We start from the raw sequence: 23112 nt of genomic DNA on the forward strand, positions 1-23112 counted from the left end.
GTCATAGAACGAGTCACAGAAGAGTCACAGAACGAGTCAAAGAACGAGTCACAGAAGAGTCATAGAACGAGTCACAGAAGAGTCAAAGAACGAGTCACAGAACGAGTCAAAGAACGAGTCACAGAAGAGTCATAGAACGAGTCACAGAACGAGTCAAAGAACGAGTCACAGAACGAGTCAAAGAACGAGTCACAGAAAAGTCAAAGATCGAGTCAAAGAACGAGTCACAGAAGAGTCATAGAACGAGTCACAGAAGAGTCAAAGAACGAGTCACAGAACGAGTCAAAGAAGAGTTATAGAACGAGTCATAGAACGAGTCACAGAAGAGTCACAGAACGAGTCAAAGAACGAGTCACAGAAGAGTCATAGAACGAGTCACAGAAGAGTCAAAGAACGAGTCACAGAACGAGTCAAAGAACGAGTCACAGAAGAGTCATAGAACGAGTCACAGAACGAGTCAAAGAACAAGTCACAGAACGAGTCAAAGAACGAGTCACAGAAGATTAAAAAATCGAGTCAAAGAACGAGTCACAGAAGAGTCAAAGAAGAATCACAGAACGAGTCAAAGAACGAGTCAAAGAACGAGTCAAAGAATGAGTCACAGAACGAGTCACAGAAGAGTTATAGAACGAGTCATAGAACGAGTCACAGAAGAGTCACAGAACGAGTCAAAGAACGAGTCACAGAAGAGTCATAGAACGAGTCACAGAAGAGTCAAAGAACGAGTCACAGAACGAGTCAAAGAACGAGTCACAGAAGAGTCATAGAACGAGTCACAGAACGAGTCAAAGAACGAGTCACAGAACGAGTCAAAGAACGAGTCACAGAAAAGTCAAAGATCGAGTCAAAGAACGAGTCACAGAAGAGTCAAAGAATGAGTCACAGAAGAGTCACAGAATGAGTCATAGAACGAGTCACAGAAGAGTCAAAGAACGAGTCAAAGAACGAGTCAAAGAACGAGTCACAGAAGAGTCAAAGAACGAGTCAAAGATCGAGTCAAAGATCGAGTCACAGAAGAGTCATAGAACGAGTCACAGAAGAGTCATAGAACGAGTCACAGAGTCAAAGAACGAGTCACAGAAGAGTCAAAGAATGAGTCAAAGAACGAGTCAAAGAACGAGTCAAAGAACGAGTCAAAGAATGAGTCAAAGAATGAGTCAAAGAACGAGTCACAGAAGAGTCATAGAACGAGTCACAGAAGTCAAAGAACGAGTCACAGAATGAGTCATAGAACGAGTCACAGAAGAGTCAAAGATCGAGTCAAAGAATGAGTCACAGAAGAGTCAAAGAATGAGTCAAAGAACGAGTCACAGAAGAGTCATAGAACGAGTCACAGAAGAGTCAAAGAACGAGTCAAAGAACGAGTCACAGAAGAGTCAAAGATCGAGTCAAAGAACGAGTCACAGAAGAGTCAAAGAACGAGTCACAGAAGAGTCATAGAACGAGTCACAGAACGAGTCACAGAAGAGTCAAAGATCGAGTCAAAGAACGAGTCACAGAAGAGTCACAGAATGAGTCATAGAACGAGTCACAGAAGAGTCATAGAACGAGTCACAGAAGAGTCAAAGAACGAGTCACATAATGAGTCACAGAAGATTAAAAGATCGAGTCAAAGAAGAATCACAGAACGAGTCAAATAACGAGTCAAAGAAGAATCACAGAACGAGTCAAATAACGAGTCAAAGAATGAGTCACAGAAGAGTTATAGAAGGAGTCACAGTTGAGTTATAGAAGGAGTCTCAGAAGAGTTATAATGACTAACACAAGAATCACAGAAGAGATATTGAAGGAGTTATAAAAGATGATTGACCTCACTCAGTGGGCAACATGATGACCTTTGACCCCGTCCATCACCATCACAGATAAAACCTGGAACAGTCTGATCCGGATCATCAGAGTCCTTACCTGCGGAACTTGTCCCTCATCTTGTCTAGGTCGTCTCTGGTCCGGCTTAGCTCCGCCTCCATGTAGTGACGGCCGCCATCAAACTCCGCCTCAATGGCCTCCATCTTGTGGGTGGAGAGAGAGAGGCGGCGCTGGAGATCCTCATTCTGCTGCTGGAGGATTCTGGGTAAAGGGGTCAGAGGTCAGTGAGGTCATTACAGGGAGACGGTTTTCAACACTAGATTAGTTAGGTTAGATTATTTCAACATTAAGTACATTTAAACAAACTACTGTACTATTGTGAGGTACTTGTACTTTACTTGAGTATTTAGATGTTCTGTTACTTTCTATTTCTCGACTACATCAGGGGTACATATTGTAAATGTTATTGTACTACATCTCAGAAATAAATGTGGTATTTTCTTACTGTAATACATCTCAAGAGGTAAATATACATTTTACTGTACTACATCTCAGAGGTACATATTGTACTTTTTATTGTACTACAGCTCAGCGATAAATGTAGTACTCCACTATAATATAATCTATGTTATTTTGCAGAATGAATACTTTACTTTTGAGACTAATACTTTTAGTAAGAGTTTGAATGCACAGCCTTCACTTGAAACAGAGTACTACTATATATAAATAATTACAAGTAAAAGTACAATAAACACATTAGTTGGGAAGAACGTGGCTGAAAGAAAAGTTGAGTCAGTGCTATGTACATCATCATTAATAACTTTAATAACATTCCTAATATACAAGTCTCACCTGATCCGGTCCGAGTCAGATAACACCTCCTGTAACACAACAAGCTGATGTTAGTTAGTCTCAGGTATTAATGTGCACATATTTATATATTCAGAAATCTTTTAATGTAAACAGAGAAATGATTTTCTCGATGTCTCAAGAGGTTTGGTTCTTTAGAAATGTTAGAACATGAAAAGACCTATAAAGGCTTTGTCTTAATATCTGCAGTAGAACACCGACTGTAACCAAACACTCTGCTTTCACCTGTTGAAACATCCTCTCACCTGCTGGAGGCGGAGCATCAGGACCGTCAGCAGAATGACCGAAGAGCTACAAGTCCGGTTGTAATGAAACTTGGTGGAAAAGTTTAGAACCCGAGGAGGAAGCCCCTAAAGTCTGAAGCGGATCTGAATCACCAGGAGGGTTCATTTTCCTTATAGTTATGAGATGAGAACCCTTCTAGTTACTGGATCTATATTTTTAGTTCATAATATATCAAATATTAATCATTTAATAAAAAGTAAGACAGTAACGCTCAGAAGAATCACATTTAAAATTCTTCTCCTCGCCTACAAAGCCTTGATTGGTGATGCACCATCATATCTTAAGGAGCTTGTAGTACCATATTGCCCCACTAGAGAGCTGCGCTCACTAAATGCGGGGCTACTTGTGGTTCCTAGAGTCCTAAAAAGTAGGATGGGAGCCAGAGCCTTCAGTTATCAAGCTCCTCTTTTATGGAACCAGCTTCCACTTTCAGTCCTGGAGGCAGACACAGTCACCTCATTCAAGAATAGACTTAAGACTTTCCTCTTTAATAGCCCTTATAGTTAGGGCTGAATCAGGTTTGCCCTGGTCCAGCCCCTTGATATGCTGCTATAGGCTTATAGGCTGCTGGGGGATGTTTTAGGATACACTGAGCACCTATCTCTTCTTCTCTCTCTCCTTATGGATGAATTTACATCTCTCCATTGCACCTTATTAACTCTGCTTCCTCCCCGGAGTCGTTGTGACTTCACGTCTCATAGGGTCCATTGGACCTGGAGGTGTCTGATGCTGGTGAGCCGGCCTCCCATTGGCCCTGCTGATGCCCCGCCCCCCCTCCTCTCTACCTCCTTCTGTTTCATGGATTGGAGTTCCATTCATACATTGTCATATTCATGTAATGTGTTTATGTAACTCTGTAACTCTGTTCATCTGGTCACATGACATCTATTCATCTGTCCATCCGGGGAGAGGGATCCTCCTCTGTTGCTCTCCTGAAGGGTTCTTCCCTTTTTTCCCCTGAAAGGGTTTTTTCTATTTTTTGGGAGTTTTTCCTGATTCGATGTGAGGTCAAAGGTCAGGGATGTCGTATGTGTACAGATTGTAAAACCCTCTGAGGGGAGTTTGTAATTTGTGATTTTGGGCTACACAAAATAAACTGAATTGAAAAAGCTCTTTGATTGAAACAATATCTACTATTCATCATTACTATTGTAAAGATAAATAACCAGTGTCATTATAATTAGTTTAATTTGATTCTTCATTTTGTAATTAGACTATTCTGGCAAACGTTTGGACATTTTACAGAACAATTATTAATTATTAGCTTTTTTATTGTCTTGGGTCTTTAGCAACAGTTTTTAATTACATTTATTTATTTATTTTCCTTTGCACTTTGACTTACATACAAACTTACCTTTTAATAAAAACACATTGATGATGATAATAATATACTCAATATATATTAATTATCATATTTTATTGTACATTTTAAATTTAGTCGTAAACTATTGCACTGTTTACTCTTACACACCATATTCCTTGTATTGTACACTTTTATGATTTTGATTAATAGTTTAATTGTTTGTTAAAATAATGACAAAATGATAAATATATATTTTTGATTGTGTATTGATTGATTGATTTTAAAACCTCCTTGATTTCCACGACTTCTCCTGGACTGCTGCTCTCATTTGACGGATCAGACAATTGATCACATGACTGACATGTAACCCATCAGTGATGTCAGATGTTTCCCGTTTCTTCATCGATCTCTGTCGACGTATGGAAACACATCCTCTCCCAGAATGCAGCGGTGTTTTACACAGTGGAACCTCTCAGCTGATCGATCGCCTAGAGAGCTGTGAGATCAATCACTCTGCAGCCCAAAAGCCAATCAGATCACTGCGTTCTGCAGCTGCAGATTTCTGCTCTGATCATTTGTGTTCTGAACAATTTATCAATCTAGAACTGCTTATATTAGATAACTAAATATATTTATCTGTTGTAGGTATATAGGACTGTTTATATTATATCACTAAACACTGATGTGTTGTAAAGTTGATGATCAAGGTGCCCCCCCTCTAACCTACCTTGATGTGGGACAGAAGAGACTGATTAGAAGCAGGAGGTCTGTGTTTGTGCCTTTGTGGTTCCTCTGTCTCCTGAACCTCCATCTTTACTCCTCTATTCATCCTCCACTCCTCCTCTTTAGGCCCCGCCTTCTCTTTGACACTACACTGCCGGCGGAGGGTCTCCTGCCCCGACCTCTCTCCCTGCAGGGGCTGGTACCAGCTGCCGGGCCGCTGCATCGCCGCCACCCAGTCGTCCCAGCGCCGAGTCCGATCAGCAGACTTACCTATCGCCTGCTGCTTCCTGTGGGCGGGGCTGCCCTGGCGCTGGGGGGTGGGGCTTCCTCGCTCACTGGAGGACATCCTGCCGAGCAGCGTCAGGTGGGCGGGGCTCAGGACACGACAGGTGATTTCATCCAGAAAGTTGGAGAAGCGGACCTTCTCCTCCAGAACCTGCATCTTCCAGTTCCAATCTGTCCTGCAAGGCAAAGGTGGGTCCGAGGACCGCCGCGAGGACGGTGCCCGCTGATCTGACCGTTCCAGAGTGCGAGTGGGCAGGTGGAGGGCTCCGCTACGCTCCCTGCTGTCGTCCAGCAGCTCCTCTGACTTTGACTTTCTGATGACATCATAGGCATACTCCACACCCAGCGAGGCCGGCTGCTTCAGGATCCCTTTCGGAGGCTGCGTCCGGTGAGTGCGGTCGTGGCGCTCTCCTCTGGAGATGCGGGCGGAGGAGGGTTTCCTGCCCGCGGCGGCCTTTCCATGTGTTGGAAAACCATCGCTGTTACTGCTCATGGAGTGACTTGCTACACGGCGAGGACTTGTGGTGACACCCACCGCCGTGGTTGTGGTCCGGTTGCGTCGGTGGGTGCTGAAAAGAGGCGGCGGTGGAACGCAGAACTCCAGGCTGGAGAGACTCGAGACGTCCAGCTCGCTGTCCGAGAGCAAAAGCGGTGAAGTTTCAACACCGCGTTGCGACCCGGTACCCCGTGGCTGCTGAGAGGGGGCCACGAGGAAGTGGGGGAGGTGCTGCAAGGGGGGTGGGGTCGTGTTTAGGGGGTGTAGGTTTACCTGATTGATGTCGGGCTGCGGCGCAGATGGAGAAGGACCGACAGGCGGGGCGTGGCGCGTCTCGCGGTGCTGCAGCGGAGCCTTGCGGTATGGCTTCCTGGCAGGGGCGGCGCTGGTCATCCTGGGACTTCTTCCTTCACCGCTGTCAGTCCTACCGGCAGAAGAAGAGTTAGGCTGCGACGCTGACACCAACCGCCCGCCGCCACCCTCTGACCACAACGCCTCAACCACGACTGGACTGGACTCACTTCTCTCTCTCTGTCTGTGTGTGTGTGTGTGTGGGGGGGTGTTGTGTGTGTGTGTAGATCAATGCTCGGTCGCCCCTCATCAACATCAAACATGCCTCCCTCTCACACACCTGTTCGTTTGTCCCTGCACTGTGAGGACATGACATGTCCCTGCACTGTGAGGACATGACATGTCCCTGCACTGTGAGGACATGACATGTCCCTGCACTGTGAGGACATGACATGTCACTGCACTGTGAGGACATGACATGTCCCTGCACTGTGAGGACATGACATGTCCCTGCACTGTGAGGACATGACATGTCACTGCACTGTGAGGACATGACATGTCACTGCACTGTGAGGACATGACATGTCCCTGCACTGTGAGGACATGACATGTCCCTGCACTGTGAGGACATGACATGTCACTGCACTGTGAGGACATGACATGTCCCTGCACTGTGAGGACATGACATGTCCCTGCACTGTGAGGACATGACATGTCCCTGCACTGTGAGGACATGACATGTCCCTGCACTGTGAGGACATGACATGTCCCTGCACTGTGAGGACATGACATGTCACTGCACTGTGAGGACATGACATGTCCCTGCACTGTGAGGACATGACATGTCCCTGCACTGTGAGGACATGACATGTCCCTGCACTGTGAGGACATGACATGTCCCTGCACTGTGAGGACATGACATGTCCCTGCACTGTGAGGATATGACATGTCCCTGCACTGTGAGGACATGACATGTCCCTGCACTGTGAGGACATGACATGTCCCTGCACTGTGAGGATATGACATGTCCCTGCACTGTGAGGACATGACATGTCACTGCACTGTGAGGACATGACATGTCACTGCACTGTGAGGACATGACATGTCACTGCACTGTGAGGACATGACATGTCCCTGCACTGTGAGGACATGACATGTCACTGCACTGTGAGGACATGACATGTCCCTGCACTGTGAGGACATGTCATACCCTGCACGTGTGTGTACTCCTGAACAACGGTCTCACTGTGTAACTGGAGGTGTAGGAGGTTTATGTTTGAGGAATGTCCTCACAAGATTCTTTGTGTGTGTTTGATGATTGTGACTTTGCGAGGACCAGGTTTTAAACCTTCAATGTCAGGACATCATGTTCAAAACTTCACTTTGTAAGTCCAAAACTCAAACATAGATGAATGGTGGTCCTCACAAGTGTGTCAATACATGTAGTGCGTGTGTGTGTGTGAGCCTCAGGCATCACATTGATCTCAAACAGTTTCCAGAACAGGAAGTGCAGCTGCATTGATCTGAATGAGGCCATCGTTATCATGTTTATTTGAATAACAGAGCTATCACAAGCTAACATGCTAACAACACACTTTACCCCTTAAGATAAATAAAATACACAAATAGTAAAGTCAGTGTTCTACTACTACTACTATTAATAGTGAGATTATTTTTGAATAAAAATTGCTTTATAAATAAAATGCATTATTATTATTACAGCTCCTACTAATACTTCTATTAATACTGCTACTTGCTAATAATACTGCTACTACTATAAATACTTCTATTACTACTGCTACTATTAATACTGCTACTTGGTAATAATACTGCTACTTGGTAATAATACTGCTACTACTATAAATACTTCTATTACTACTGCTACTATTAATACTGCTACTTGGTAATAATACTGCTACTACTATAAATACATATATTACTACTGCTACGACTATTAATACTGCTATTACTGCTAGTATTCCTGTTACTACTGCTATTGCTGCTATTAATAGATATAGTATATGCATCCCCAGGCAGAAATACTGCTACTACTATTAATACTGCCATTACTACTGCTACTTCTACTACTATTAATACTGCTACTACTATTACTACTGCTATTGCTGCTATTAATAGATATATACTTTATTCATTCCCAGGCAGAAATACTGCTACTACTATTAATACTACTGCTACTACTATTAATACTACTACTACTATTAATACTACTGCTACTACTATCAATACTACTACTACTACTATTAATACTACTGCTACTACTATTAATACTACTGCTACTACTATTAATACTACTACTACTATTAATACTACTGCTACTACTATTAATACTACTGCTACTGCTATTAATACTACTACTACTACTATTAATACTGCTACTACTATTAATACTACTGCTACTACTATCAATACTACTACTACTACTATTAATACTGCTACTACTATTAATACTACTGCTACTACTATCAACACTACTGCTACTGCTATTAATACTACTGCTACTACTATTAATACTACTGCTACTACTATTAATACTACTACTACTACTATTAATACTACTGCTACTACTATTAATACTACTGCTACTACTATTAATACTACTACTACTACTATTAATACTGCTACTACTATTAATACTACTACTACTACTATTAATACTACTGCTACTACTATTAATACTACTACTACTACTATTAATACTACTGCTACTACTATTAATACTACTACTACTACTATTAATACTACTGCTACTACTATTAATACTACTACTACTACTATTAATACTACTGCTACTACTATTAATACTACTACTACTACTATTAATACTACTGCTACTACTATTAATACTGCTACTACTATTAATACTACTGCTACTACTATTAATACTACTGCTACTACTATTAATACTACTACTACTAATATTAATACTACTGCTACTACTATTAATACTGCTACTACTATTAATACTACTACTACTACTATTAATACTACTGCTACTACTATTAATACTGCTACTACTATCAACACTACTGCTACTACTATTAATACTACTGCTACTACTATTAATACTACTACTACTACTACTACTATTAATACTACTGCTACTACTATCAACACTACTTCTACTACTATTAACAATACTGCTACTACTATTAATACTACTGCTACTACTATTAATACTACTACTACTACTATTAATACTACTGCTACTACTATTAATACTGCTACTACTATTAATACTACTGCTACTACTATTAATACTACTGCTACTACTATTAATACTACTACTACTACTATTAATACTACTGCTACTACTATTAATACTGCTACTACTATTAATACTACTACTACTACTATTAATACTACTGCTACTACTATTAATACTGCTACTACTATCAACACTACTGCTACTACTATTAATACTACTGCTACTACTATTAATACTACTACTACTACTATTAATACTACTGCTACTACTATCAACACTACTTCTACTACTATTAACAATACTGCTACTACTATTAATACTACTGCTACTACTATTAATACTACTGCTACTACTATAAATGCTACTGCTACTACTATTAATACTACTGCTACTTCTATTAATACTACTACTAGTAATACTACTACTATTAATACTACTACTATTAATACTACTGCTACTACTATCAATACTACTACTATCAATACTACTACTATTAATACTACTACTATTAATACTACTGCTACTACTACTATTAATACTGCTGCTACTACTATTAATACTACTGCTACTACTATCAATACTACTACTATTAATACTACTGCTACTACTATTAATACTACTGCTACTACTATTAATACTACTGCTACTACTATTAATACTACTACTATCAATACTACTACTACTGTTACTACGGAGGAGTCACTCTGAATCTCACCTGAGTAAATAAAGATCCTAATATCGCTTTGTGAATAAAGATCACGATATCGGCTTCTTCAATAAAGATCACGACATCGGCTTCTTCAATAAAGATCACGATATCGGCTTCTTCAATAAAGATCACGATATCAGCTTCTTCAATAAAGATCACGATATCGGCTTCTTCAATAAAGATCACAATATCGGCTTCTTGAAATCACGATATCGGCTTCTTCAATAAAGATCACGATATCAGCTTCTTCAATAAAGATCACGATATCGGCTTCTTCAATAAAGATCACGATATCGGCTTCTTCAATAAAGATCACGATATCAGCTTCTTCAATAAAGATCACGATATCGGCTTCTTCAATAAAGATCACGATATCGGCTTCTTCAATAAAGATCACGACATCGGCTTCTTCAATAAAGATCACGATATCGGCTTCTTCAATAAAGATCACGATATCAGCTTCTTCAATAAAGATCACGATATCGGCTTCTTCAATAAAGATCACAATATCGGCTTCTTGAAATCACGATATCGGCTTCTTCAATAAAGATCACGATATCAGCTTCTTCAATAAAGATCACGATATCGGCTTCTTCAATAAAGATCACGATATCGGCTTCTTCAATAAAGATCACGATATCAGCTTCTTCAATAAAGATCACGATATCGGCTTCTTCAATAAAGATCACGATATCAGCTTCTTCAATAAAGATCACGATATCGGCTTCTTCAATAAAGATCACGATATCAGCTTCTTCAATAAAGATCACGATATCGGCTTCTTCAATAAAGATCACGATATCGGCTTCTTCAATAAAGATCACGATATCGGCTTCTTCAATAAAGATCACGATATCGGCTTCTTCAATAAAGATCACGATATCAGCTTCTTCAATAAAGATCACGATATCGGCTTCTTCAATAAAGATCACGATATCGGCTTCTTCAATAAAGATCACGATATCAGCTTCTTCAATAAAGATCACGATATCTGCTTCTTCAATAAAGATCACGATATCGGCTTCTTCAATAAAGATCACGATATCGGCTTCTTCAATAAAGATCACGATATCAGCTTCTTCAATAAAGATCACGATATCAGCTTCTTCAATAAAGATCACGATATCGGCTTCTTCAATAAAGATCAAGATATCGGCTTCTTCAATAAAGATCACGATATCGGCTTCTTCAATAAAGATCACGATATCGGCTTCTTCAATAAAGATCAAGATATCGGCTTCTTCAATAAAGATCACGACATCAGCTTCTTCAATAAAGATCACGATATCGGCTTCTTCAATAAAGATCACGATATCGGCTTCTTCAATAAAGATCACGATATCGGCTTCTTCAATAAAGATCACGATATCGGCTTCTTCAATAAAGATCAAGATATCGGCTTCTTCAATAAAGATCACGATATCGGCTTCTTCAATAAAGATCACGATATCGGCTTCTTCAATAAAGATCAAGATATCGGCTTCTTCAATAAAGATCACGACATCAGCTTCTTCAATAAAGATCACGATATCGGCTTCTTCAATAAAGATCACGACATCAGCTTCTTCAATAAAGATCACGATATCGGCTTCTTCAATAAAGATCACGATATCGGCTTCTTCAATAAAGATCACGATATCAGCTTCTTCAATAAAGATCACGATATCGGCTTCTTCAATAAAGATCAAGATATCGGCTTCTTCAATAAAGATCACGATATCGGCTTCTTCAATAAAGATCACGATATCGGCTTCTTCAATAAAGATCAAGATATCGGCTTCTTCAATAAAGATCACGACATCAGCTTCTTCAATAAAGATCACGATATCGGCTTCTTCAATAAAGATCACGATATCGGCTTCTTCAATAAAGATCAAGATATCGGCTTCTTCAATAAAGATCACGATATCGGCTTCTTCAATAAAGATCACGATATCGGCTTCTTGAAATCACGATATCGGCTTCTTCAATAAAGATCACGATATCAGCTTCTTCAATAAAGATCACGATATCAGCTTCTTCAATAAAGATCACGATATCGGCTTCTTCAATAAAGATCACGATATCAGCTTCTTCAATAAAGATCACGATATCGGCTTCTTCAATAAAGATCACGATATCGGCTTCTTCAATAAAGATCACGATATCGGCTTCTTCAATAAAGATCAAGATATCGGCTTCTTCAATAAAGATCACGATATCGGCTTCTTCAATAAAGATCAAGATATCAGCTTCTTCAATAAAGATCACGATATCAGCTTCTTCAATAAAGATCACGATATCTGCTTCTTCAATAAAGATCACGATATCAGCTTCTTCAATAAAGATCACGATATCAGCTTCTTCAATAAAGATCACGATATCGGCTTCTTCAATAAAGATCACGATATCGGCTTCTTCAATAAAGATCAAGATATCGGCTTCTTCAATAAAGATCACGATATCGGCTTCTTCAATAAAGATCAAGATATCGGCTTCTTCAATAAAGATCACGATATCAGCTTCTTCAATAAAGATCACGATATCGGCTTCTTCAATAAAGATCAAGATATCGGCTTCTTCAATAAAGATCACGATATCGGCTTCTTCAATAAAGATCACGATATCGGCTTCTTCAATAAAGATCACGATATCGGCTTCTTCAATAAAGATCACGATATCGGCTTCTTCAATAAAGATCACGATATCAGCTTCTTCAATAAAGATCACGACATCAGCTTCTTCAATAAAGATCACGATATCGGCTTCTTCAATAAAGATCACGATATCGGCTTCTTCAATAAAGATCACGATATCGGCTTCTTCAATAAAGATCACGATATCGGCTTCTTCAATAAAGATCACGATATCAGCTTCTTCAATAAAGATCACGATATCGGCTTCTTCAATAAAGATCACGATATCAGCTTCTTCAATAAAGATCACGATATCAGCTTCTTCAATAAAGATCACGATATCGGCTTCTTCAATAAAGATCACGATATCAGCTTCTTCAATAAAGATCACGATATCGGCTTCTTCAATAAAGATCACGATATCAGCTTCTTCAATAAAGATCACGATATCGGCTTCTTCAATAAAGATCACGATATCAGCTTCTTCAATAAAGATCACGATATCAGCTTCTTCAATAAAGATCACGATATCTGCTTCTTCAATAAAGATCACGATATCGGCTTCTTCAATAAAGATCACGATATCGGCTTCTTCAATAAAGATCAAGATATCGGCTTCTTCAATAAAGATCACGATATCGGCTTCTTCAATAAAGATCACGATATCGGCTTCTTCAATAAAGATCAAGATATCGGCTTCTTCAATAAAGATCACGATATCGGCTTCTTCAATAAAGATCACGATATCGGCTTCTTCAATAAAGATCAAGATATCGGCTTCTTCAATAAAGATCACGACATCAGCTTCTTCAATAAAGATCACGATATCGGCTTCTTCAATAAAGATCACGATATCGGCTTCTTCAATAAAGATCAAGATATCGGCTTCTTCAATAAAGATCACGATATCGGCTTCTTCAATAAAGATCACGATATCGGCTTCTTGAAATCACGATATCGGCTTCTTCAATAAAGATCACGATATCAGCTTCTTCAATAAAGATCACGATATCAGCTTCTTCAATAAAGATCACGATATCGGCTTCTTCAATAAAGATCACGATATCAGCTTCTTCAATAAAGATCACGATATCGGCTTCTTCAATAAAGATCACGATATCGGCTTCTTCAATAAAGATCACGATATCGGCTTCTTCAATAAAGATCAAGATATCGGCTTCTTCAATAAAGATCACGATATCGGCTTCTTCAATAAAGATCAAGATATCAGCTTCTTCAATAAAGATCACGATATCAGCTTCTTCAATAAAGATCACGATATCTGCTTCTTCAATAAAGATCACGATATCAGCTTCTTCAATAAAGATCACGATATCGGCTTCTTCAATAAAGATCACGATATCGGCTTCTTCAATAAAGATCAAGATATCGGCTTCTTCAATAAAGATCACGATATCAGCTTCTTCAATAAAGATCACGATATCGGCTTCTTCAATAAAGATCAAGATATCGGCTTCTTCAATAAAGATCACGATATCGGCTTCTTCAATAAAGATCACGATATCGGCTTCTTCAATAAAGATCACGATATCGGCTTCTTCAATAAAGATCACGATATCGGCTTCTTCAATAAAGATCAAGATATCGGCTTCTTCAATAAAGATCAAGATATCGGCTTCTTCAATAAAGATCACGATATCAGCTTCTTCAATAAAGATCACGATATCGGCTTCTTCAATAAAGATCACGACATCAGCTTCTTCAATAAAGATCACGATATCGGCTTCTTCAATAAAGATCACGATATCGGCTTCTTCAATAAAGATCAAGATATCGGCTTCTTCAATAAAGATCACGATATCGGCTTCTTCAATAAAGATCACGATATCGGCTTCTTGAAATCACGATATCGGCTTCTTCAATAAAGATCACGATATCAGCTTCTTCAATAAAGATCACGATATCAGCTTCTTCAATAAAGATCACGATATCGGCTTCTTCAATAAAGATCACGATATCAGCTTCTTCAATAAAGATCACGATATCGGCTTCTTCAATAAAGATCACGATATCGGCTTCTTCAATAAAGATCACGATATCGGCTTCTTCAATAAAGATCAAGATATCGGCTTCTTCAATAAAGATCACGATATCGGCTTCTTCAATAAAGATCAAGATATCAGCTTCTTCAATAAAGATCACGATATCAGCTTCTTCAATAAAGATCACGATATCTGCTTCTTCAATAAAGATCACGATATCAGCTTCTTCAATAAAGATCACGATATCGGCTTCTTCAATAAAGATCACGATATCGGCTTCTTCAATAAAGATCAAGATATCGGCTTCTTCAATAAAGATCACGATATCGGCTTCTTCAATAAAGATCACGATATCGGCTTCTTCAATAAAGATCAAGATATCGGCTTCTTCAATAAAGATCACGATATCGGCTTCTTCAATAAAGATCACGATATCGGCTTCTTGAAATCACGATATCGGCTTCTTCAATAAAGATCACGATATCAGCTTCTTCAATAAAGATCACGATATCAGCTTCTTCAATAAAGATCACGATATCGGCTTCTTCAATAAAGATCACGATATCAGCTTCTTCAATAAAGATCACGATATCGGCTTCTTCAATAAAGATCACGATATCGGCTTCTTCAATAAAGATCACGATATCGGCTTCTTCAATAAAGATCAAGATATCGGCTTCTTCAATAAAGATCACGATATCGGCTTCTTCAATAAAGATCAAGATATCAGCTTCTTCAATAAAGATCACGATATCAGCTTCTTCAATAAAGATCACGATATCTGCTTCTTCAATAAAGATCACGATATCAGCTTCTTCAATAAAGATCACGATATCGGCTTCTTCAATAAAGATCACGATATCGGCTTCTTCAATAAAGATCAAGATATCGGCTTCTTCAATAAAGATCACGATATCAGCTTCTTCAATAAAGATCACGATATCGGCTTCTTCAATAAAGATCAAGATATCGGCTTCTTCAATAAAGATCACGACATCGGCTTCTTCAATAAAGATCACGATATCGGCTTCTTCAATAAAGATCACGATATCGGCTTCTTCAATAAAGATCACGATATCGGCTTCTTCAATAAAGATCACGACATCAGCTTCTTCAATAAAGATCAAGATATCGGCTTCTTCAATAAAGATCACGATATCGGCTTCTTCAATAAAGATCACGACATCAGCTTCTTCAATAAAGATCACGATATCGGCTTCTTCAATAAAGATCACGATATCGGCTTCTTCAATAAAGATCACGATATCGGCTTCTTCAATAAAGATCACGATATCGGCTTCTTCAATAAAGATCACGATATCAGCTTCTTCAATAAAGATCAAGATATCGGCTTCTTCAATAAAGATCACGATATCGGCTTCTTCAATAAAGATCACGATATCGGCTTCTTCAATAAAGATCACGATATCAGCTTCTTCAATAAAGATCAAGATATCGGCTTCTTCAATAAAGATCAAGATATCGGCTTCTTCAATAAAGATCACGATATCGGCTTCTTCAATAAAGATCACGACATCAGCTTCTTCAATAAAGATCACGATATCGGCTTCTTCAATAAAGATCACGATATCGGCTTCTTCAATAAAGATCACGATATCGGCTTCTTCAATAAAGATCACGACATCAGCTTCTTCAATAAAGATCACGATATCGGCTTCTTCAATAAAGATCACGATATCAGCTTCTTCAATAAAGATCACGATATCGGCTTCTTCAATAAAGATCACGATATCGGCTTCTTCAATAAAGATCACGATATCGGCTTCTTCAATAAAGATCACGATATCAGCTTCTTGAAATCACGATATCGGCTTCTTCAATAAAGATCACGATATCAGCTTCTTCAATAAAGATCACGATATCGGCTTCTTCAATAAAGATCACGATATCGGCTTCTTCAATAAAGATCACGATATCAGCTTCTTCAATAAAGATCACGATATCAGCTTCTTCAATAAAGATCACGATATCTGCTTCTTCAATAAAGATCACGATATCGGCTTCTTCAATAAAGATCACGATATCAGCTTCTTCAATAAAGATCACGATATCGGCTTCTTCAATAAAGATCACGATATCGGCTTCTTCAATAAAGATCACGATATCAGCTTCTTCAATAAAGATCACGATATCTGCTTCTTCAATAAAGATCACGATATCGGCTTCTTCAATAAAGATCACGATATCAGCTTCTTCAATAAAGATCACGATATCAGCTTCTTCAATAAAGATCACGATATCTGCTTCTTCAATAAAGATCACGATATCGGCTTCTTCAATAAAGATCACGATATCGGCTTCTTCAATAAAGATCACGATATCTGCTTCTTCAATAAAGATCACGATATCGGCTTCTTCAATAAAGATCACGATATCGGCTTCTTCAATAAAGATCAAGATATCGGCTTCTTCAATAAAGATCACGATATCAGCTTCTTCAATAAAGATCACGATATCGGCTTCTTCAATAAAGATCAAGATATCGGCTTCTTCAATAAAGATCACGATATCGGCTTCTTCAATAAAGATCACGATATCGGCTTCTTCAATAAAGATCAAGATATCGGCTTCTTCAATAAAGATCACGACATCAGCTTCTTCAATAAAGATCACGATATCGGCTTCTTCAATAAAGATCACGATATCGGCTTCTTCAATAAAGATCAAGATATCGGCTTCTTCAATAAAGATCACGATATCGGCTTCTTCAATAAAGATCACGATATCGGCTTCTTGAAATCACGATATCGGCTTCTTCAATAAAGATCACGATATCAGCTTCTTCAATAAAGATCACGATATCAGCTTCTTCAATAAAGATCACGATATCGGCTTCTTCAATAAAGATCACGATATCAGCTTCTTCAATAAAGATCACGATATCGGCTTCTTCAATAAAGATCACGATATCGGCTTCTTCAATAAAGATCACGATATCGGCTTCTTCAATAAAGATCAAGATATCGGCTTCTTCAATAAAGATCACGATATCGGCTTCTTCAATAAAGATCAAGATATCAGCTTCTTCAATAAAGATCACGATATCAGCTTCTTCAATAAAGATCACGATATCTGCTTCTTCAATAAAGATCACGATATCAGCTTCTTCAATAAAGATCACGATATCGGCTTCTTCAATAAAGATCACGATATCGGCTTCTTCAATAAAGATCAAGATATCGGCTTCTTCAATAAAGATCACGATATCAGCTTCTTCAATAAAGATCACGATATCGGCTTCTTCAATAAAGATCAAGATATCGGCTTCTTCAATAAAGATCACGATATCGGCTTCTTCAATAAAGATCACGATATCGGCTTCTTCAATAAAGATCACGATATCGGCTTCTTCAATAAAGATCACGATATCGGCTTCTTCAATAAAGATCACGACATCAGCTTCTTCAATAAAGATCAAGATATCGGCTTCTTCAATAAAGATCACGATATCGGCTTCTTCAATAAAGATCACGATATCGGCTTCTTCAATAAAGATCACGATATCAGCTTCTTCAATAAAGATCACGATATCGGCTTCTTCAATAAAGATCACGATATCAGCTTCTACAATAAAGATCACGATATCGGCTTCTTCAATAAAGATCACGATATCAGCTTCTTCAATAAAGATCACGATATCGGCTTCTTCAATAAAGATCACGATATCGGCTTCTTCAATAAAGATCACGATATCGGCTTCTTCAATAAAGATCACGATATCGGCTTCTTCAATAAAGATCACGATATCAGCTTCTTCAATAAAGATCACGATATCAGCTTCTTCAATAAAGATCACGATATCGGCTTCTTCAATAAAGATCACGATATCAGCTTCTTCAATAAAGATCACGATATCGGCTTCTTCAATAAAGATCACGATATCAGCTTCTTCAATAAAGATCACGATATCGGCTTCTTCAATAAAGATCACGATATCAGCTTCTTCAATAAAGATCACGATATCTGCTTCTTCAATAAAGATCACGATATCGGCTTCTTCAATAAAGATCACGATATCGGCTTCTTCAATAAAGATCAAGATATCGGCTTCTTCAATAAAGATCACGATATCAGCTTCTTCAATAAAGATCACGATATCGGCTTCTTCAATAAAGATCAAGATATCGGCTTCTTCAATAAAGATCACGATATCGGCTTCTTCAATAAAGATCACGATATCGGCTTCTTCAATAAAGATCAAGATATCGGCTTCTTCAATAAAGATCACGACATCAGCTTCTTCAATAAAGATCACGATATCGGCTTCTTCAATAAAGATCACGATATCGGCTTCTTCAATAAAGATCAAGATATCGGCTTCTTCAATAAAGATCACGATATCGGCTTCTTCAATAAAGATCACGATATCAGCTTCTTCAATAAAGATCACGATATCGGCTTCTTCAATAAAGATCACGATATCAGCTTCTTCAATAAAGATCACGATATCGGCTTCTTGAAATCACGATATCGGCTTCTTCAATAAAGATCACGATATCAGCTTCTTCAATAAAGATCACGATATCAGCTTCTTCAATAAAGATCACGATATCGGCTTCTTCAATAAAGATCACGATATCAGCTTCTTCAATAAAGATCACGATATCGGCTTCTTCAATAAAGATCACGATATCGGCTTCTTCAATAAAGATCACGATATCGGCTTCTTCAATAAAGATCACGATATCAGCTTCTTCAATAAAGATCACGATATCGGCTTCTTCAATAAAGATCAAGATATCAGCTTCTTCAATAAAGATCACGATATCAGCTTCTTCAATAAAGATCACGATATCTGCTTCTTCAATAAAGATCACGATATCAGCTTCTTCAATAAAGATCACGATATCGGCTTCTTCAATAAAGATCACGATATCGGCTTCTTCAATAAAGATCAAGATATCGGCTTCTTCAATAAAGATCACGATATCAGCTTCTTCAATAAAGATCACGATATCGGCTTCTTCAATAAAGATCAAGATATCGGCTTCTTCAATAAAGATCACGATATCGGCTTCTTCAATAAAGATCACGATATCGGCTTCTTCAATAAAGATCACGATATCGGCTTCTTCAATAAAGATCACGATATCGGCTTCTTCAATAAAGATCACGACATCAGCTTCTTCAATAAAGATCAAGATATCGGCTTCTTCAATAAAGATCACGATATCGGCTTCTTCAATAAAGATCACGACATCAGCTTCTTCAATAAAGATCACGATATCGGCTTCTTCAATAAAGATCACGATATCGGCTTCTTCAATAAAGATCACGATATCGGCTTCTTCAATAAAGATCACGATATCGGCTTCTTCAATAAAGATCACGATATCGGCTTCTTCAATAAAGATCAAGATATCGGCTTCTTCAATAAAGATCAAGATATCGGCTTCTTCAATAAAGATCACGATATCGGCTTCTTCAATAAAGATCACGATATCGGCTTCTTCAATAAAGATCACGATATCAGCTTCTTCAATAAAGATCAAGATATCGGCTTCTTCAATAAAGATCAAGATATCGGCTTCTTCAATAAAGATCACGATATCGGCTTCTTCAATAAAGATCACGACATCAGCTTCTTCAATAAAGATCACGATATCGGCTTCTTCAATAAAGATCACGATATCGGCTTCTTCAATAAAGATCACGATATCGGCTTCTTCAATAAAGATCACGACATCAGCTTCTTCAATAAAGATCACGATATCGGCTTCTTCAATAAAGATCACGATATCAGCTTCTTCAATAAAGATCACGATATCGGCTTCTTCAATAAAGATCACGATATCGGCTTCTTCAATAAAGATCACGATATCGGCTTCTTCAATAAAGATCACGATATCAGCTTCTTGAAATCACGATATCAGCTTCTTCAATAAAGATCACGATATCGGCTTCTTCAATAAAGATCACGATATCGGCTTCTTCAATAAAGATCACGATATCGGCTTCTTCAATAAAGATCACGATATCAGCTTCTTGAAATCACGATATCGGCTTCTTCAATAAAGATCACGATATCAGCTTCTTCAATAAAGATCACGATATCGGCTTCTTCAATAAAGATCACGATATCGGCTTCTTCAATAAAGATCACGATATCAGCTTCTTCAATAAAGATCACGATATCAGCTTCTTCAATAAAGATCACGATATCAGCTTCTTCAATAAAGATCACGATATCAGCTTCTTCAATAAAGATCACGATATCTGCTTCTTCAATAAAGATCACGATATCAGCTTCTTCAATAAAGATCACGATATCGGCTTCTTCAATAAAGATCACGATATCGGCTTCTTCAATAAAGATCACGATATCAGCTTCTTCAATAAAGATCACGATATCTGCTTCTTCAATAAAGATCACGATATCGGCTTCTTCAATAAAGATCACGATATCAGCTTCTTGAAATCACGATATCTGCTTCTTCAATAAAGATCACGATATCGGCTTCTTCAATAAAGATCACGATATCAGCTTCTTCAATAAAGATCACGATATCGGCTTCTTGAAATCACGATATCGGCTTCTTCAATAACGATCAGGTCTTCCGTCTGCATTAAATTAGTCATCAACAGATCTGATCTGATCAGTCCGTCTTTCCTGCCAGCTGAGGGAGTGACTGACATCAGCCAATCAGACAGCACTGACCAGGTCATCCTACCCATAATCCTCTCTGAGCAGCTAAACCCTAGTGCAATGTAATCCCATCCATTCACACACAAGAACGAAATATTAGAACAAAATTGGACTAATTAATTAGTTGATCAGCAGAAAAAGTAATTTTGATAATCAATTAATTGATTCTCTAAAAATAATATCTTGTGGAATGAGAGGAACCTGGTGAAAGTGTTTGACTCGCTCGTGTGTTGAATGTGCTATTTCCACAGATAGATTCTCGTATAAGCATGTGGTTTAAATATCAATATAATATGAAGTATAATATATCAATAGTAAAGACAAGGGCAGCTGATCAATCAATAAACATCCTGTTAAAGGGATGAAACACATTCATATCTACGTTCACATCACGAAGGTCTGTTGGCCAGACGCATTGTGGGACAGAGACGTTAACGTGGATCTGTGCAGTTTAAATGATTCAGAGGAATTATATAACATAATAATGAAGTAGCAGCAGCTCTGTGAGACACGTTGGAGACCAAGAGGGCGAGTCAAGGACACACTCTTCTGTCCTGCGCATGAATAAAACATTCACATTTGGTGCTTCTGATCTTCACTTTCACAAAGCACAAGAGTTACTCCTTCATTCTTTTTGTCAACGTTCCTCCTCCTCTCACTGTTTCCATGCTTCCTTCACTGCCTCCTTACTTTCGTTATGCTTCCTTCTGGCCTATTCTCTCCCATTCTGTCCTTCATTTCCTCCTTCTACCTCATGTTTCCTTCATGTCCTCTTTGTGTTTCTTCTCTTCCACCTCGTTGCCTTCATCTGCTCTATTTTAATGTTCCCTTCTCTTCCTCTTGTTTCCTGCACACTAACTCCTTTCCTTCACTGCATCTTTCTGTTCATTTCTGTTTTTGTGTCCCCTTCCTCCTCTTTTTGCTTTCTATTTACTATAAAGTCATATTTTCTTCAGTTATTATTTCCTCACACCACGCATTGACTCCTTTCCTTCTGTGCATATTTTGTCATTACTTCTTTAGTTATTTATATTCTTACTTTCCTTCTCTTTCCCGCTGTAAAGGGACGTTTACCTGGTCTACAGGTGAGGAAGTGGATCAGCAGATGCAGCTGAGAGACGACTTCACTTTAATAAAATATAAACGTCCTGAGAATAAAACCATGTGAACATTAAGTGCTTTTCATCTTCATCTTGTCCCTCTGCTTTCATGTTCAGTAATATTCTTATCAGAGACATGCAGGGTCCTCGTCCTCCTCCTCCGGGGGCAACTTCACTCCTTTTCATCCTGCTCCTCCTCCTCCCTGGGGTGGACTACGCTCCTCCTCCTCCCTGGGGTGGACTACGCTCCTCCTCCTCCCTGGGGTCGTCTACGCTCCTCCTCCTCCCTGGGGTGGACTACGCTCCTCCTCCTCCCTGGGGTCGTCTACGCTCCTCCTCCTCCTCTCTGGGGTGGACTACGCTCCTCCTCCTCCCTGGGGTCGTCTACGCTCCTCCTCCTCTCTGGGGTTGTCTACGCTCCTCCTCTCTGAGGGGCGTCTACGCAGTCTGGACGCAGATTCAGTCTGAAGTCACCTTCACAGTTCTTTTGATAATCTGAGCTTGTATGACGCGACAACTCACCTGAACATGAGACCAGACAAGTGGAAATAGAACCCCCCCACACACACACACACACACACACACACACACACACACACACACACACACACACACACACACACACACACACACACACACACACACAGTTTCCTAGCAACAGCACAGCTCTACAGGAGTCGGTGTGAGGGCCGGGTGATACGAACGAGATCAATAGTATATCGTTCAAATATTG

General features: G+C 38.8%; 1 protein-coding gene across 1 annotated transcript in view; it reads right to left on the bottom strand.

The window, feature by feature from the left end:
* tjap1 (tight junction associated protein 1 (peripheral)) overlaps positions 1 to 23112 on the bottom strand; it is a 43469-nt gene that overhangs the window by 17371 nt on the left and 2986 nt on the right. The window contains exons 2-4 of the mRNA XM_034551706.1: positions 6042 to 6192; positions 2659 to 2687; positions 1906 to 2067 (exon numbers count right to left, since the gene is read on the bottom strand). Of these exons, the coding sequence (XP_034407597.1) occupies positions 1906 to 2067; positions 2659 to 2687; positions 6042 to 6161 (311 nt within the window). The 5' untranslated portion in view covers positions 6162 to 6192. The remainder of the gene's footprint in view (positions 1 to 1905; positions 2068 to 2658; positions 2688 to 6041; positions 6193 to 23112) is intronic.

The sequence above is a fragment of the Cyclopterus lumpus genome, chromosome 15 (genome assembly GCF_009769545.1).
Source record: "Cyclopterus lumpus isolate fCycLum1 chromosome 15, fCycLum1.pri, whole genome shotgun sequence".
NCBI lineage: Eukaryota > Metazoa > Chordata > Actinopteri > Perciformes > Cyclopteridae > Cyclopterus > Cyclopterus lumpus.